This window comes from Myotis yumanensis, unplaced genomic scaffold, assembly GCF_028538775.1.
Source record: "Myotis yumanensis isolate MYYU_CA2020_CCGP unplaced genomic scaffold, mMyoYum1.0.hap1 SCAF_3, whole genome shotgun sequence".
In the NCBI taxonomy this organism is placed as follows: domain Eukaryota; kingdom Metazoa; phylum Chordata; class Mammalia; order Chiroptera; family Vespertilionidae; genus Myotis; species Myotis yumanensis.
In genome coordinates this window covers 165508975-165526817 of record NW_027223754.1, presented here as the reverse complement: position 1 = coordinate 165526817, position 17843 = coordinate 165508975, and the positions used below count along the sequence as shown (strand labels likewise).

At 54.7% G+C, this 17843-nt stretch overlaps 1 protein-coding gene across 2 annotated transcripts; it reads left to right on the top strand.

Annotated features, from left to right (window-relative positions):
• Positions 1-12471: 12471 nt before the first annotated feature.
• On the top strand, positions 12472-15939 carry PRPH (peripherin). 2 transcript variants are annotated; one of them, XM_070407782.1, is made up of 9 exons: positions 12472-13051; positions 13412-13472; positions 13639-13734; positions 14133-14300; positions 14401-14526; positions 14621-14841; positions 14939-14988; positions 15217-15296; positions 15544-15939. In XM_070407782.1, exons 1-9 carry the CDS (start codon positions 12507-12509, stop codon positions 15607-15609), a joined length of 1413 nt encoding a protein of 470 aa, XP_070263883.1. In that variant the 5' UTR covers positions 12472-12506; the 3' UTR covers positions 15610-15939. The 2 variants fall into 2 exon arrangements, with proteins under 2 accessions (XP_070263883.1, XP_070263882.1); XM_070407781.1 differs by having other exon boundaries at positions 15541-15939.
• Positions 15940-17843: the final 1904 nt, after the last annotated feature.

The following is a 17843-nucleotide window of genomic DNA, read 5'->3' as shown; positions in this document are numbered from 1 at the left end:
CGGAGGCCACCGGCCACTGAGGGCCCAGCAGACCCAGCATAGCTGCTTGGAGCTGGGTGAGGAGCAGAGAACGGCTGTGAGGGGCAGTGTGCTGGCCTGTCTACCTGTCATCCTAAGTGTTTGGGGAGCCGCTGGCAAATGCCTCTGCTCCAGGGGAATTGGCCAAGCATCCCGCCAATGGACAGAGGCAGCCAGTGGTTTTGAGCTTTGACAGCCTGTCTTTAGGCCCCAGACTTCTGGAAGGTGAGCGGCAGCCGAGTGGGCTGTGGGGGGAAGGGGAGACTGTCAGGGCAGAAGTGATCCATGGTCTTCACCACACCCTGTGAGGAGATGCTCACCCATTTCCACAGCCGGAGAAGTCAAAGCTCAGAGAGATTAGGTATCGGCCTAAGTAAACTGAAATTTGACCCACACCACAACTCTGGTCTCATCCCCTGTGGGCCTTTCCAGTGCCTGAGGCCCACGGGGGCCAGCCCTCGGGAGCAGCACTGGATGGAGCCACAGAGCGGAGATCCTGTGATGCCATTGGTTGTTGGATCACCACCCAGGAGCCCCATTCTGGTGACAGCACGCTAGTCCAAAGGAGCAAAGCAAGCTGGTCCCCACTCAGACGGTGGCGGGCCTTCCAGTGAGGGGACTCCATTGGCCAGGCCTCCCTCTGAACCCAGGGAATCCATTCTCAGATCGTGGTGCTAATGGGGTCCTTGCAGGGGAGTTGTTACCACCGTCCTGGACTCCTGCTGACGAGACTGCAGCCACAGGGCAGACAGGACAGCTCACACCTGGAGAACCGCTACCCTAAGCACAGGGGCCAGAATGTCTCCTGTCAGCCAAGGACACAAGGTGAAGCTGGCAGATGACCCCGGCAGATGGCTCCTGGAGTCCAATGCCAGGGCGGCTGTCAGGGAGGCAGGGCAGCATGAGGCGGGGAAGGCTCCCACCGCAGCCTCGTGGAGAAAGTCCCCCTTTGCTGATGTCTCATTAACCTGTCCCTGCCCCACTCATTCCAAGAGCCTGTCTCTGAGTTTATTCGCCCTAAGAGCAGATTCTGGGGAAACGGTTCTTTCCTATTCTGACGCTCCTCGGAGTCTGCGCAGGAGAGAAGTACTCATCTCAGCAGCAACAAACCTCACAGAACGAGAGTCATGTGTCCTTTACAGAAAATGCTCTTCAAAAACTCATATCACCACTGCAAGGCTTGTTTTTCTCTCTTTTAAAAAATGAGAACAGGCCCTGGCCTGTGTGGCTCTGTTGGTTGGGCGTTGTCCTGGGCACCAAAAGGTTGCTGGTCAGATTCCTGGTCAGATTCCTGGTCAGGGCACATGCCCGGGTTGAGGGCCCCTAGAGGGCGTGCAGGAGGCAGCTGATCCACGTTCTGCTCTCACGCACACCCACGCTTCTCTCTCTCTCTCTCTCTCTCTCCCCACTTTCTGTTTCTCTAAAAATCAATTTTAAAAATCTTTAAAAAAAATAAAAAATGCGAACAAAATATTAAGCTTTCCTAATTACACAAGAGTTTTGTCTACATTCACAAATTAATTTAATTCATTGGGGTGGATAGTAAGTCAGTCTCGCTGCTGTCACCCCCCTCTCTTCTTCCCAAATCTCACTTGGCTCACGGGAGAGGCCTAGCCCGACGGTAAACTGATACTGCAATGCCCCCGGCCAAAGCCATCATGTCCAATTATGCTCTATGACAGTCATATTCATTTTTAAGTTTCATTCATTCATTATTTTGGGGAAAACCTATTTGGTGCAAGTCACTGTGCCGGGTACTACGGGGAGTATATTATGTTTCTTGGTCCCCCTCAGACCATAGAGACAGGTCATATAGGCACAACCCTAATTCAAGGCAGCACACGCCACAGGTCAGGAGCGGTGGTCACATGTAGCAGCCACTATTGCATATCTACCCGGAAGCCATCCCAGCTGGTTGTTTTACCTGCCAACAGAACCGGCTCCGTTCAGGTGTGACCATGTGCGTCAGGAGAGGCTGGCCCCCCACCAACAGGATGAATTTAGCCTAAGGCTTAGGCCCTAAGCTGAGCAAGGAAATTCCTTGCCAGGGATTGGTTAAGCATCCAGCATGTGATGCAATTAGGGAAATGAGAGGTGAGGTACTATCTGCTGGCTGGGGGCTGTGGGGGTGGGGGGAGGGGTGGGTGTTCTTGGAAAAATTTTCTTGCTCTTAAAAGGAATGCAGGGAAAGGATTCTCTGATTTGCAGCCCTGGGTAATACCGTGTGTGCACATGATTCTTGAAGTTGCCGTAGTCATCTTATGACCGACCACGAGGAGACAAACGATGAGGACAGACACTAACACTGAGCGTGACACAGCAGAAAGATGAAAAGGACCTGGGTCCTTGATGGGATGTTGAACCCCGGAACCACCTAGCCCTGAAACTCCCCTGCCTCTGGGTGTTCCATTATGTGAGATTATAAATCTCCTTGCTGTTTAGGTCATTTTGAGCTGGGTCTTCTATTGCCTCCTGCCAAAAGCATTCTAACTAATATAAAAGCCTTAGGTGGTAATGTGATGGTTCATAGAAACGTTTAGTAAAATAATAATAAAAATATTAAGACCCTTTAAACCTGTGTAGCCCTTTGAGTGCAAACATTGTCCCCTTCCTCTCCTCCGTGTTTGGCCTCCTTCCGGCCGCCGTTCCTAGTCATCCAAACTGATCTGCTTCTTGTCAGTGTTTCCAGGAGTCGTGGTTGAGCTTAAACTGTAAGTTGAAAGCACACAGAGAACTCTGACGGCCCGAAAAACTTTCCCTCTTCCCTTTTACATGCACCTGCGAATGGAGCCGGAGTCTGATCTGTGGAGGACTAAGGGCACGGAGCACGCCGCCCCCTCCCCCGCCCCCCTCCCTGCCCCCCTACTCCGGCAACACACACACACCAGGAAGCCTGCCCTGACCCCAGGGCGGTCCCAGATCTTCCAAAGCCCACAGAGCTTTGCTGCTGCTCTTGCAGACAAGGGGGTGGTGCCAGGTGACTGGGGACAAGAACCAGACCAGATTCTGGGGACTCCAGAGTGTGAACATAGGTCACCTGACTGGCTGTAACTGTGTGGGGGCCCTTGGGTCCTTGAGAGGAGAAAGCCTGAGGGATTTTCTCCTTTTCTGGCCCATTTGGTTTTTCTACTTTTCCTCCCTTCTCTCCTCTCTACCCCAGCCCTCATCTGCCCTTCCCTCCCCTTCCATTTCTCTCCCCCACCTTCCCCATTCATCTCCCCCTTCCCCCTCTCCATGTCCTCCTCCTTCACCTCCCCTCCTTCCAGCCAATGCTCTGCTGAGAGAGTTCACCTGGAGAGTGAGGGAACAGCTAACAGAGGGCCAATTGTCAGGCCCTGGCCGGCTGGGAGGCCCACTGGCCCTGGCCGGGCCGGTGTCAGGCAAGGGCCTGCGTGGCCTGCGAGAAGGGCAGGCAGGGCAGTTTGTAGGGCATCAGACTCTTTGAACTCGTCTGCTGGGCTGTCACCCGGCCTCTCCCTGCAGGAGATGGGGTGAGGTGGATGGCAGTGTCATGATTGCAGAAGAGTCTCCTGTTTCTTCTCGCTCAGGCCCTGGCCTGGATAGGGAGGGGCGACCCAGGTTCCTCTAACAGGGACCATGAGTCGGGGCCCTGTCTCTCCACAGCCCCCTGAACTGTAAGGAGTACCTCCCATCTCAGCATCTTCATTAGGAAAATGAGGGAGGGGTGCCTGGGGGATCCCAGTCTCCCACCTGCTGTAACTTGCTGGGGTTCCAGGCTGAAGGGCTCATGGCAGTTGTGCAGAAGGAGGGGGGGGAGGAAGGCTGCCTTGTGGGCCAGCATAAAGTCTGCCTCTCTCACCTGGCCGGTGTGGCTCAGTGGTTGAGTGTTGACCCATGAACCAGGAAGTCACAGTTTGATTCCGGTCAGGGCACATGGCTGTGTGCAGGAGGCAGCCGATTGACGTTTCTCAATCATTGAAGTTTCTATCTCTCTCCCTCTGAAATCAATAAAGACATATTTTTTAAAAAAATAAAGACTGCCTCTCCCCTGGGCAATCAATCCTAGTAAGTGGAGCTGGGGAGGAAATGCCTGCCCTCCTTGGACTCCCTGACTGTGGTCCACTCTGAACACGGACCCTTCAACTGGGGATGAGACCACATGGGTGCTTCGGCTCGCACCATCCCACACAGGGTGCCTCCCCTCCCCTCCCCTCCCCACCCTACCCCCCCTTCGGGGTAGGGACCGCCTCTCATTCCCACCAGGAGCCGCACCACCTTGTGAAAGAAGAGCTGAAAGCTCCCGGGGCCAGTGCTCTCAGACCCCTCACAGCCTTTAACAAATGTTTTCTTTATTAGCCACACCCCCACTCAACAACCGTCCTGGCTGGGAAGAGCATCGGAGATGGTTTAATCTGAGCCCTTTTTTTTACCAACGAGGAAAGCAAGGCCCACTGACTGGCCCTAGCTTGGGACCAAGTTCCTTGCACACCTTAGGCCGGAAGGTGAAGAGAAACCCTCAGCAGGCACAGTCTCCTCCGAGCCCTGAGGAATCAAGTGGGGGCCAGGGTGAGAACCCCGGGTGCCGTTCTGATAAGTGATGTCACTCACTCGGCAACTACTCCTTCTCGGTCTCACTCACCCAGTAGCCACTCACCCAGGAGCCACAGCCATTGCCTTACGCCTCATGAAGGTGAAGACAATGGGACTGCCCCACGAGAACGGGCATGCCTCCTCACCCCGCACGCTCCTGCAGGCACCTCCTAAGAACAGAGCATCCCTCACACACCACATTCCTATCCCCACACCTAAAAACAGGAATAAATCATTCCATCGCGTATAATAGAAAGACTTCTTTGAATCCAGGATCCAATCCAGATTTGAACATTGCGTTTCGTTGTTATATCTCTTAGTCTCTTTCTTGTCTAGATCAGACCCCCAACTGTGGTGGGTCCCCCTAAAAAGATATATCCATTTCCCAGAACCTGTGAATGTGACCTTATTTGGAAAAAGGGGTCTTGCTAAGATGTGTTAAGGACCTTGCGATCACCCTCGATTGCCTGGGTCCCCAAATCCAAAGACAAGTGTCTTTACGGAGGAGGAGGAGGCGTGTGAAGGCAGAAGCAGAGGGAGACAGGGATGCAGCCGCCAGCCAAGGGCTGCCTGGAGCACCAGCAGCTGCGAGAGGCAATGGCCCCTCCCGCCGTTGGAAGCACAGCCCTGCCAGCACCGTGGCTCTGGGCGTCCGGCCTCCAGAACTGTGAGAGAACAAACTTCTGTTGTTTTCAGCCACCAGGTTCGTGGTGGTTCTTTATGGCATCCTTAGGAAACAAACATATCCACCATTTTTTTTAAGAGAAAATGACAGACTTCTCAACGAGTCTGGGAATCTTTGTCTTAGAGAATATCCCGAATCTGCAAGTGTCTTCACATTAACCTTTTAAAGTCATAATTCAGACCACGTCCATCCTCTGCTTAAAAACCTCTCATTTAAAATAAGCTACAAACTCTTTACTCTGATTTACACAGTCCTACGTGCTCTGACTCCCTCCCACTCCTCTGACCTCGCCTTTCCCTCTCTCCTCCTCTCCCACCTCACTCCAGCTCACCGACCTTTCTCCAACTCCTCAAACATGCCAAGCTCACCCCATGTTTTGGTTCTGTCCTCTGCCCAGGTGACAACCAAGCACAATGCTTGACCTTTGAGTCTGGATGGGGGGCAGGGCGATAGCTATGAAGGACATTATTGGGACAATTGGGGAATTTAAATATGGACTGTATACTGTGTTAATGAGTGGGTTAATATTACCCCTACGGGTCATGTAGGAAAATAGTACCATCCCTGTTCTCAAGAGCTGCATGCTGAAGTACCTAGGGGTGAAATATGATGATGCCTGAAACTTTCAAACAAATTGTGGCAAAATATTGACAATTGATAAATCCAGGAGAAGGGGATATTGGTGTTCACAGCAGCATTCTTTCAGGGTTTTAAAATCAAAAGTAAATGGGGGTGGGGGGAGATGGACAATTTAAAGGAAAGAAATCTTAATCTAGGTGGGCTCAAATTTTCATGTGCATTAAAAATCCCATAGGACGTTTGTTAAAATGCAGATTCTAGGGATTCAGAAGATCTTGGTGGGGGACTGCTTTCTACAGGCCCCAGGTGACTCTGAGTCAACCCCCCCTTCCTGAGAAGGAAGTGGCACTTGGCATTCTGAGGCCATGAGCTGCAGTCAAGGGGGCTATGATTGGAAGGGTCAGTCAGGCAAATGGGGACGCGATTTTATGATGATGGCAGGACTGGAGATTGTGGACAGAGCACAGGGCAGGGGGGAGCTGAGGACGGATTTTGCTCTCCTTTCCTGGCTTTCGGCTTCTGGATGTGGGGTGGGGGCAGAGGAGGCTCCTAGAGCCACGGGGAGAATAACCAGGGCTCTGAAAGCCTAACGCCAGTGCTGCTGTTCTATTTCACATGCCCTTAGGTAATGCTCCTCGTTTGTAAAAAGGAGGTCATAATTTTGAAGCATCCTCCAAATTCCAACGTTCCTTTTGCTTTGAGTCTTAAATACAAGCCTGGATGCATTCAGACTGCAGACATGTCATTCTGGCTTCTGGCCAGAAGGTGGCAGCAACACATCACTCTTTATTTTACAGATTGACAACCAGGGGAAAGATTTTTTTCAGGTGCCTCAGGGTTACCCTTCAGTTTAATCAACATTTATTTGACCAAGGTCCTGTGCTAGACACCACGGATACAAAGGCGAACAAGACCTGATTACTGCCCTCAGAGATCATATTGTCAGACCTGGCTGGTGCTCAGTGGTTAGAGCTTTGGCCCAGTCAATGGCACATGCACACACCTGGATCCCCAAACCCCAGTTGGGGCATGTGGGAGACAACCAATCAATCTGTATCTCTCATATCAACGTTTCTCTCTCTTTCTCCCCCTCCTTTACCTCCACTCTCTAAAAATCATTGGAAAAAATACCCTTTTGAGTATTAACAAAAACAAAGATCATTTTGTCAGGGAGGGAAGAGTCAGACATATAAACAGATTACTAGTTTACTTGCTGTGTGACCTGGGTCAAGTTGTTTAACCTCTAAGTGCCTCAGTTTCTTTAACTTTAAAATGGGAACAGTAATGGTACCTATGGATAGTGTTATTGTAAAGATTAAAAGTGGTAACACTGTAACATGTTGGCCATTGCATAAAATACAGTGAGAGAAGTGATGAGATAGAAAAGATACACAGAGTGTTCCTTAACTGGGAGGAGTGGAACCGCAAAATGGAGACAGTGGGGAAAGAGTTCTACTCTGGTGGAGCCACTCTGCCAGTGGGGACCCAGCTGGACCGGCCTGGGAGAGCCCATCTTGAATGGAGCTGGACCCCTGGCTGAAGCTCTTCCTGCTCCCACAGGCCCAGAGCACAAGCACCGGCAGGGCCTGACCCACCGGGACGAGCCCTCCCGGAGAGGGAGCTGCCATTAGCTCACTGTGCAGCCTCAGACAGGCAACTTTGTCCGCTGAGCTTCAGGTCCTACCTGTGATGGGGAAGGGGATCTCGGGAACCAAGGAACGGGACTGAGTTCCACATCTCGGACACTGGGGAGAGCGGTAAAGTCAGCCAATTCAGGAGCATCCGGGATGGGGAGCTAAGGATGCAAAGAGGAAGCACTAGACAGGCAAAGAGATCTTAGGGAGCACACTGCCTTTTCCCCAGCATGTGGAATGGAGGTTGGGCCAGTCTTAGACCTCAAGGGCAGGGAGACCCCAGCTGATACTTAGTTACAAGTCCTTAAGGTTGTGTCCTTGCTCCTCTGTGTCTGTTTCCTCTCTGTCACATGGGAGAGGAAGAAGACAAGCAACAGCGTTGAGCACCCACTAACTGTCTTATGTACAACAGCTCATACAGAGCTCACCACAACCCTGGGAGGAGGTGTCATCCTCCCAGTCACACAGATGAGAACACTGAAGCTCAGAGAGGACAGGAACTTGCCCAGGGCCATACAGCTCGTCAGCGCCCAGGCTGGTGTCCTGGTCTTTTCTCCCCAACCTTTTCCTTCACCCCCTTAGCCTCCCTCCCTCAGAAATGCCCTGGGAATCTTCCCATCCATTAATACCCCAGCTCCAGAAACACAAACTCACACAGCCTACCTCTTGGTGCCTCTTTCCATGTCTTTGTACTGTGACTGCTCCTTGGCCTTGTCTGGGAGTCCAGCTATGGACCTCTCCACTCTGCCAACCTCCCACACGCCCCTCCTCACCCAACGTTGAGTCCAGGGCCCGTCATCATTCGGTTTCACTCCTGCTAGTGACTTAAATTTTCTCACCTTCAAGCAAACTTCTGAACGCATCCAATTGCCATTTTTCTCCAAGCCTTCACCAAAGCAGCCAAGGGTGGCAGGAGGAAGAAGGGAAATAACCACACTGGCTATACTTACACAGCACGTCCTGGGTGCCAAGCGCTAAGTGCTTCACATATTGTGATTCATTTCAGCCTCCAACACTATGAGGGAGGTGCCATCAGCCCCACTTGTGGATAAAGACAGTGGGGTGAATTGAGGTTAAATCACTCACCTACACCCAATGCACACAGCTAATTAAATTGAAAAGCCTTGATTGAACCCAGGCAACCTGACTCGATCTCAGCGCTCACGTCTTTTTTTTTTTTTATTTAATATATTTTATTGATTTTTCACAGAGAGGAAGGGAGAGAGATAGTTAGAAACATCGATGAGAGAGAAACACCGATCAGCTGCCTCCTGCACACCCCCCACTGGGGATGTGCCCGCAACCAAGGTACATGCCCATGACTAGAATCGAACCTGGGACCCTTCAGTCTGCAGGCCAAGGCTCCATCCACTGAGCCAAACCGGTCAGGGCTCAGCGCCCACGTCTTAAGCAGTACACTATCTGCCCCATGCAGAGGAGATGAGCCACCTTTCCCTCTCCATCAGCCAGCAAATACTTGGCTCCTTCAACCCTGGGCCCAGCACTGCTTGCAGCCACTAGTGCGGATACTTAAAAAAAAAAAAAATCCGCCCCTGAGGACATGCTGAGAGAGAGAGAGAGAGAGAGAGAGAGAGAGAGAGAAAGAGAGAGAGAGAGAGAAAGAAACATCAATCAGTTGCCTTCCATACGTGCCCCGAATGGGAATCAAACTGGCAACCTTTCAGTGTACAGGATGATGCTCAAGCAGCTGAGCCACTCTGGTTGGGCCAGTGGGGATAATTTAAAAGAAGTCCAGATCCTCACTGCATTAGGGGGCTGAAAATATCCCTCAGGAGATCAATAATATTAATATTAATAATAATAAAACTAGCTTACATTTTAAAAATATTTTTAAAAAATATTTTTACTGATTTCAGAGAGGAAGGGAGTGGGAGAGAGAGGGATAAAAACATCAACAGCTCTAGCCAGTTTGGCTCAGTGGATAGAGTCGGCCTGCAGACCAAAGGGTTCCAGGTTCGATTCTGGTCAAGGGCACATGCCTGGGTTGCAGGCTCAGTCCAACGTGCGGGAGGCAGCCAATCAATGATTCCCTCATCACTGATGTTTCTATCTCTCTCTTCCTCTCCCTTCCTCTCTGAAATTAATAAAAATATATTTTTAAAAAACCCACAAAAAACATAACAGCTGCCTCCTGCATGCCCCTACTGGGGATCGAGCCCCCAACCTGGGCATGTGCCCTGACCAGAACCGAACCATGCCCTCCTGGTGTATAGGTCAACGCCCAACCACTGAGTCACCGCGGCCAGGCTTACATTTTCAGCTATTATGTATTATCTAGATATTTTACTTATTCATTTAATCCTCCAAACAACACTATGAGGTGGAAACTACAATTAGGCCCATTTTACTGAAGGACATGGAAGAACATAGTATCAAAACTAAATTCATACAATAGAAAGTATTGAGTCAGATGGGAAGCTTGGCGACCGGATGCCAGAGCCCCGAGTCTTAACTGTGACCCTTCCTACCTTTCTTCCCGCCCCAAAATCTCCTGGGCCTGGCTCTTTCTGAGTAAGTGGGACGAGTCTCCTCTGCTTGCCAGCTGGCCTTTCCCCACCGAGGCCCAGGCCCTACTCCCTCCATGGCTCCCTGAGCCCTGCTGGGAAGGCCCTGGCCCTACTCCCTCCACAGCCCCCTGAGCCCTGCTGGGGAGGCCCTGGCCCTACTCCCTCCACAGCCCCCTGAGCCCTGCTGAGGAGGCCCTGGCCCTACTCCCTCCACAGCTCCCTGAGCCCTGCTGGGGAGGCCCTGGCCCTACTCCCTCCACAGCCCCCTGAGCCCTGCTGAGGAGGCCCTGGCCCCCTTACTCTAAGGCATCTGGGGTGTGAGCTGGGAGCTCAAGCAGAGGAGGGAATGGGAACCCCAACTGGAACTCCCTGGTCCCAGCCCAAGGGGCCTTTACTCTCAAAGACCCAGGTAGACCAGCAGCTCCTTATAAAGACAGGGTCTGAGCTGGTCCTCCCAGGCCTTGCCTGCCCCTCTGCATGCAGTACCAGCTCAGACTACCAGTTTGCACCCTGAGGACAGCAAGCAGGGGCAGGGCAGGGCCTAGGCTGGAGGAGATGGGGCTCCAGGCCAATGGCAGCTGGGACTCAGAGCCTCGGGCTGTGGCAGAAAGCGCCAAGGTTTCCCCAGCCCCTCCTCACATCTGCCAAGACCCTTACCCCCAGCCCAGGCAGACCCTCTCCATCCCCACTCCCAGGGGTTCCAGGGGACAGGTCCTGGTATGCCTATTCCCTCTCTCCCATCCTCCCTCTTCCATTCCCCTGGCAACCAGAACAGACCCATCAAGGAGAAGGACCTGGCAGCTGTGCAGGGAGAGACTAATGGCCCGGAAGGAAGGAGGGGCCTGGAGAGAGAGGCGGTGGGGATGTGAGCCTGCGGTTGGGCGTTGGCCCTTCTCAGAGGACACACAAAGAGGGGGAGGCTGCTCTGCCCTGCAATGCTGAAGGAGCTGGCAGCCAGGGAGCCACCCTCCTCACTGCCTCAGCCAGAGATCCAACCCGGAGTCCCAAACCTGCTTCCCCAGATGCCCAACTCTTGTCCTCAGGGTCAACCCCAGGCAGACTTGGCCCTGCTGGAGAGCCCTGGAGTCCCCCGCGACAGCAGCCCCATGGCTCCTGGCAAACGCCGAAGGTCTCAGCACCCCGGCGCCTGCAGACCCTGTGAGCTGCCCCTGTCCACTCCCCGGCAGCCTGTGCCTGCGTTCTGGAAGCCATTTGACATGCAAAGACCGGACCTCAGCCTTCCAGCTAACTCCAGGGTGGGGAGGGGAGGAAGGGATGTGAGGTGTGTGTGTAATGTGTGTGCACATAGGTGTGCAGTGCTATTATACATATGCGTCTGTGTGCACAGGCTTGTGGATCTGTTCTGTGGCCTTCTTTCTCCTCTTTCAGTCCCTGAACCGTTGGGGATGGGCATCCTCTCTTCCCCCATCTCTTCCCCATCCAGCCCCACCCATCCTTGGGTACCTGCACCTCCCTAATACTGGAAACCGTTTCCTGTCAGTCCATCCATCTCTCAGCCTTGGCAGCAGCCGCCACCCCTCAGCCCCCTCCCCTTCCTACCTCAGGAATCGTCTTGGTTCCCGTAAGGCCATGACTGTGCAGCAGTTGGTTGGGGGAAGGGAGAATCCAGGAAAGCCAGACAGCACACACCGGCTCAGTCAGCGCAGCTTCTGGCAGGACCCAGACCCTGCCCCGCGGGCCCCAGAGCTGGGCCCAGTCACCCTCAGCCCCTTGTGATGTGCCCACCCTGTTAGGGCCTGGGTGGGCCCGGGTTTGGGAGCTGTGTCTTCAAAGCGGAGACATAAGCAAGCACCCCCTGGCCAACTGTCCGGGGAGGGGGAGGAGAAGTGGCCAGTCCATTAGCCGCAGAGCTGGCGCCAGGCAGCAGCCCTTCACTGGGCCCTGGGGATTAGAGAGGCGGCCTTCCCCACTCCCTTCGCCGCTTCTCCCCTGCGGTTCCCCGACATCTCGCTGGGGGTGGCGACAAAGGAGGTGACTGACAGCAGGTGAACGCAGAGCATAGCCTTCAGGGGGAAAGTGGAGACACGGGCTCTGGGGCCTAAGCCAGGCCAGCTCTCCATCCACCTGAGCCACCGTCTCTCTACTGTGCCGGAAGCCCCCGGTCCTATCCCCCAGTTTTTACCAGGTCTTTCCGGCCGGGACCCCAGCCCAAATCAGCCCTCCCACCCTATTCTCCAGCTCTGGATGCTGGCTGAAGAGCGCTGACCTCCAACCCCTCCTGCCTGAGGCCTGTAGTCGCCATCCCTGCTGGCTTCCCTACCAGCAACAGGGGGAACCGAGTAGGCAGGGCGCCAGCAACCGGGGAGGGAGGGTGCGGCGCTCCTGCTGCTGCAGGGGTGGGGCGTCCCCCTCCCCACTTAGCCGCACAGTCAGGCCAGTGGGAGGAGCTGCCCGTGCCCCCGCCGAGCCTGCAGGATTATAAAGCCTCCCGCCGCGGTCTGCGGCTCGGGGACCAGCTCTGCCAGCGGCGACTGCCCGTCCTCGGTCACCATGAGCCACCCGTCGGGCCTCCGGGCCAGCAGCATCAGCTCCACCTCCTATCGCCGCACCTTCGGCCCGCCGCCTTCGCTGTCCCCCGGGGCCTTCTCCTACTCGTCCAGCTCCCGTTTCTCGGGCAGCCGCCTGCTGGGCTCGGCGTCCTCCAGCTCGTCGGTGCGTCTGGGCAGCTTCCGCGGGCCCCGCGCCGGCGCGGGCGCCTTCCTGCGCCTGCCCTCGGAGCGCCTCGACTTCTCCTTGACCGAGGCCCTCAACCAGGAGTTTCTGGCCACGCGCAGCAACGAGAAGCAGGAGCTGCAGGAGCTCAACGACCGCTTCGCCAACTTCATTGAGAAGGTGCGCTTCCTGGAGCAGCAGAACGCGGCCCTGCGCGGGGAGCTGAGCCAGGCCCGGGGCCAGGAGCCGGCGCGCGCCGACCAGCTGTGCCAGCAGGAGCTGCTCGAGCTGCGCCGGGAGCTGGAGCTGCTGGGCCGCGAGCGCGACCGGGTGCAAGTGGAGCGCGACGGGCTGGCGGAGGACCTGGCGGCGCTCAAGCAGAGGTCAGGGGGCAGGGCCGGGCGGCGACCTGGAGGAGGCGGCTCCACCCTTCCCTTCCCTCGCCCCCAGCCACTCCAGGGAGTTGCTTCCAGGCGCAACCCGGGAGGGCGTGTGCTGGCAGCATCCTTGCCCGCTCTCTACCACTTTGCTGAGTCTCTGGGGAGGCAAAGTGGCCATGTCTCTTCGTGTATAAAGCGGCCTCCGCTCAGCTCCCAGCCCACTAGACAGAAAATGGGGCGCGCCCATCAGGTAGCCTGAAGACCCCTCCTGGGAGTCCTGGGTAGTACCCCAGATCCTGGGGTGGGGGGTGGGCGAGAGGATGGTGACCCTGCAGCTCAGCCTCTGCCCACTCTCCCCACCAGGCTGGAGGACGAAACACATAAGCGGGAGGACGCCGAACACAACCTCGTGCTCTTCCGCAAGGTGAGCCCGGCCCCGCGTGGGTGTCCGTCCCCCTACCTCTACCCCGGGCCTGTGTGTCCAGGGTAGCATCTGTGGGTGCGGGGAGGCCCTCAGAAGCCTTCAGAGGCTCTTCCTCGTGCTGAGCAGCCCCTCCCTGCTCTTGAACCCCTACTGCTACCCCATGAAGGACGTGGACGATGCAACCCTGGCCCGCCTGGAGCTAGAGCGCAAGATTGAATCTCTGATGGATGAGATTGAGTTCCTCAAGAAGCTGCATGAGGAGGTGGGTGAACCGGATATCAGGGAGGCTTCGGAGGTTGGGAGGTTGGGTCTCTTTGGAGCTAGGAGGCAAGCTCTGGAGGAGACGGGCGGATCCAGCGGAGGAATAGCCCAGGGGAAGCGAAGTGAGAGTCTGTAGATAGACACAGCCCCTCCACCTCGCCTACAGGTGGTTTGTCTCCCGCCCATGCGCCACCTGGTGGCGAACAGCGGAGCTGCACCCGACAACCTAGCCGCGGGCTCAGTGTGGGCCAGGCTCAGGCTGCGCAGTCCCGTGCGCGCTGCACTCCTTGGCGCCCCCTTTTGGTCACTCAAGTGTGTGTGCTCTTTTCTGTGCGCGATCTACGCGGCCCGCGTGGGATCTGGGCGGCGAACTCGACGTCCTGGTGTCCTGGGCGGCAGGAGTTGCGAGACATGCAGGTGAACATGGAGAACCAGCAGGTGCAGCAGGTCGAAGTGGAGGCGACCGTGAAGCCCGAGCTCACAGCAGCGCTAAGGGACATCCGCGCGCAGTACGAGAGCATCGCGGCCAAGAACATGCAGGAGGCAGAGGAGTGGTACAAGTCCAAGGTGGGAGAGCCCAGGGGGCTGGGGAGGACCCCAGAGGGCAGGGCGCCTGGGCGACGGCGCATCCCGTCTGCCCACACCTGGGGTGCCCTCCACCCTGCAGTACGCGGACCTGTCGGACGCCGCCAACCGAAACCATGAGGCCCTGCGCCAGGCCAAGCAGGAGATGAATGAGTCGCGACGCCAGATCCAGAGCCTGACGTGCGAGGTGGACGGACTGCGAGGCACGGTGAGTACCAGGCTGCCCGCCGGCTGGGGGCGGGGAGGGGCGGGGTACGGTGAAGGCTGTCCCCTCTCTGACCCGCTCCCCCCCCCCACCCCAGAACGAGGCGCTGCTCAGACAGCTGCGGGAGCTGGAGGAGCAGTTCGCGCTGGAGGCCGGCGGGTACCAGGCGGGCAATGCGCGCCTCGAGGAGGAGCTGAGGCAGCTAAAGGAGGAGATGGCGCGGCACCTGCGCGAGTACCAGGAGCTCCTCAACGTCAAGATGGCCTTAGACATCGAGATCGCCACCTACCGGAAGCTGCTGGAGGGCGAGGAGAGCCGGTGGGGGCGGGGCTGCCGGGGGGCGGGGCAGGGTGTGGTCCTGGAAGGGATGTGTTCCCATCCGGGCAGAGGAGCTAACCACTTGCTTCGCCCCCAGGATCTCCGTGCCCGTCCATTCCTTTGCATCCTTAAATATAAGGACGACTGGTGAGTCTCCCACACCTGGCCCCCAACCTGTCTGTCCCCTTGTCCTCTCCTGCCCTGCCCGGACTCTTGCTAAGGCTCTGCTCAGGGATTATTTCTCTCTATTGAATCCTGGTCTACTCTCGCCCTTCTAAATCTTGCCCCGCCGCTCCCCTCACCGTCGTCGGTATGAGCGCTTAAAAGGAGGTCATCGCCAGGCCTCCTCTCTCACCCCTCACCTGCTTTTTCCAGTGCCCGAGGTGGAGCCTCCGCAGGACAGCCACAGCCGGAAGATGGTTCTGATTAAGACCATTGAGACCCGGAATGGGGAGGTGAGATGGGACACTTGGGCCCAGGACCCCATCATTTTCAATATTATTTCTGAGCCCCAGCTTGGCTGCCGCTGATCTTAGAATATTGTGGGTGAGTGGTTCTTGGGGTGGGAGGGAGACAGAGATGGTAGATGGATAGATCGGAGCCTCCGCTTTTTATGCCAGAAGGGAGATACCAGGTCCCAAAGGAGCTGGGAGGAGGGTGGTCCTGAATGTTTGTGCCCTTCACGTGCCTTGCCCCCAGCAGGTGGTGACAGAGTCCCATAAGGAGCAGCGCAGTGAGCTGGACAAGTCCTCTACTCACAGCTACTGAACCCCTTGGTCCAGAACTCCCTGACCTGCCCTAGGCCTACTCAAAGCCCATACCCGAACACCAGTCCTGAGTTAGTCTCCTCTCCATCTGCATGCATCTAGGGGATGGTACCAGTCACCCCTTCCCTGGCCTCTAGCCAAACCCTACCCAGCCAGCTGCAGCTGAACCTCTCCCCGCCCTGAATATAGATATGACCCATATATTCCCCTTTTCTGATCTCGGTAAGAGGCCGATGATTCCCAAGTCTACTTCTGCCATGATCCCATGATCCGTGGGGTGGGCCAGGGTCTGAGTTTAACTACGAATCAAATAAAACTGCTGTCAAAGAAACCTCTGTAGTGCATTTGTGTCTGTGGAAGTGGTGGTACCTGTGAGGAGGAGGCTCAGCAGTATTTTCTCCTTGTCTCTAGTCATTTCTTTTCTGCATCCCACTATCTGTGCATCCCCCTAGGAGGCTTCAATGACTTCTCTATCTACCTTTCTGGCTTTTCTCCTACCTCTCTGTCCTTCTCAACTTGTGTTCCCCCTCTGCAGCCCTGAATGCCCAGTTGCCTCTGGGTGTCCCATAGGCCCACACATTCAACATGTCCCAAACTGAGCTCTTCTCCTCTACCATCTGTAATCATGTTCTTCCTTCTGGATTCCCCACCTTAGAAGAAGGCACCACTAGAACCTCTATTGCCCAAATTAGAATTCAATTCATCTCACACACTTTTCTTTTCTTCACCTCCCCACCCCAGGCAATTCTGTTAATTTTTTTCTTTTTTAAAAAAAATATTTTTTTATTGATTTTTTATAAAGAGGAAGGGAGAGGGATAGAGAGTTAGAAACATCGATGAGAAAGAAACATCGATTCAGCTGCCTCCTGCACACCCCCCACTGGGGATGTGCCCGCAAGCAAGGTACATGCCCTTGGCGGGAATCGAACCTGGGACCTTTTAGTCTGCAGGCTGACGCTCTATCCACTGAGCCAAACCGGTCAGGGCTAATTTTTTTCTTAATTCATTCAAGCCTGTCTGGTTCTCCCCATCATCCCCCCTGCCACCACCCTAGTCCAGGCCACCATCACCTCTGGCCTGGGTTACACTATCTGCCTCAGTAGTTTCTCCCCTAGCCTGTCCCTGCCATCCATTTAAACCTAATCAACACTTAGCCAGCAAATCAAATTCTGCCACCACTACCCCTCCCTCTACTTGAAAATGTCCACTTTTGCCCTGGCCAGGTAGCTCAGTTAGTTAGCATCATCCCAATATGCCAAGGTTGTGGGCTCAATGTGGTTTGATCTCCAGTCAGGGCACATACTAGAATCAACCAATGAACGCATATATAAGTGAAACAACAAATCAATGTTTCTCTCTCTCTCCCCCCTCTCTCCCCCCCCCCCCCAAATCAAGAAATTAAAAAAAAATGCAAGAAAAGAAAATGTCACCCCTAGTTGGTTTGGCTCAGTGGATAGAGCATTGGCCTGTCGACTGAAGGGACCCAGGTTCGATTCCGGTCAAGGGCACATGCTTGAATTGTAGGCTTGATCCCCAGTAGGGGGCATGCAGGAGGCAGCCGATCAATGATTCTCTCTCATCATTGATGTTTCTATCTCACTCCCTCTCCCTTCCTCTCTGAAATCAATAAAAATGTTTTTGTTAAAAAAAGAAAAGAAATATCTGTTTCCACTCTGTCCTCCAACTCCATTCCACCTTACCCTTGCCTTCAAGTCAAAATCTACTTCTGGACTGCCCTAGCTGGGTAGCTCAATTGATTAGAATCAACCAATGAATGCATAAATAAGTGCAAAAACAAATCAATGTTTCTCACCCTAGCCGGTTTCTCTAGGTGGATAGAGCATCGGCCCACAGACTGAAGAGTCCCAGGGTTCTATTCAGGTCAAGGGTGTGTACCTTGGTTGCAGACTTGATCCCCAGCCCTGGTTGGGGCACATGTGGGAGGCAACCAATCAATGTGTTTCTCTCACATCGATGTTTCTCTCTCTCCCCGTCCCTTCCACTCTCTAAAAATCAATGGAGAAATATCCTCAGGTAAGAGTTAATAAAAACAAAACAAATTGGTGTTTCTCTCTCTCTCTCTCAAAATCAATCAATAAATTTTAAAAATATTTAAAATCTTTTTCTGGATTTTCAATGACCTTCACTCAGTCACAGTGCTAGGTGAAGGAAATAAGCTAGAGTTCCCTCTCAAGAAGTTCACAGTCTGGGGGGGGGGGGGATAGATAGACAACT

Coding starts and splice junctions, on each gene's coding strand:
- PRPH (XM_070407781.1), top strand. CDS start 12,507: ATGAGCCACCCGTCGGGCCTCCGGGCCAGCAGCATCAGCTCCACCTCC. Junction 13,052..13,411: donor CTGGCGGCGCTCAAGCAGAG/GTCAGGGGGCAG, acceptor TCTCCCCACCAG/GCTGGAGGACGAAACACATA. Junction 14,527..14,620: donor TGGACGGACTGCGAGGCACG/GTGAGTACCAGG, acceptor CCCCCACCCCAG/AACGAGGCGCTGCTCAGACA.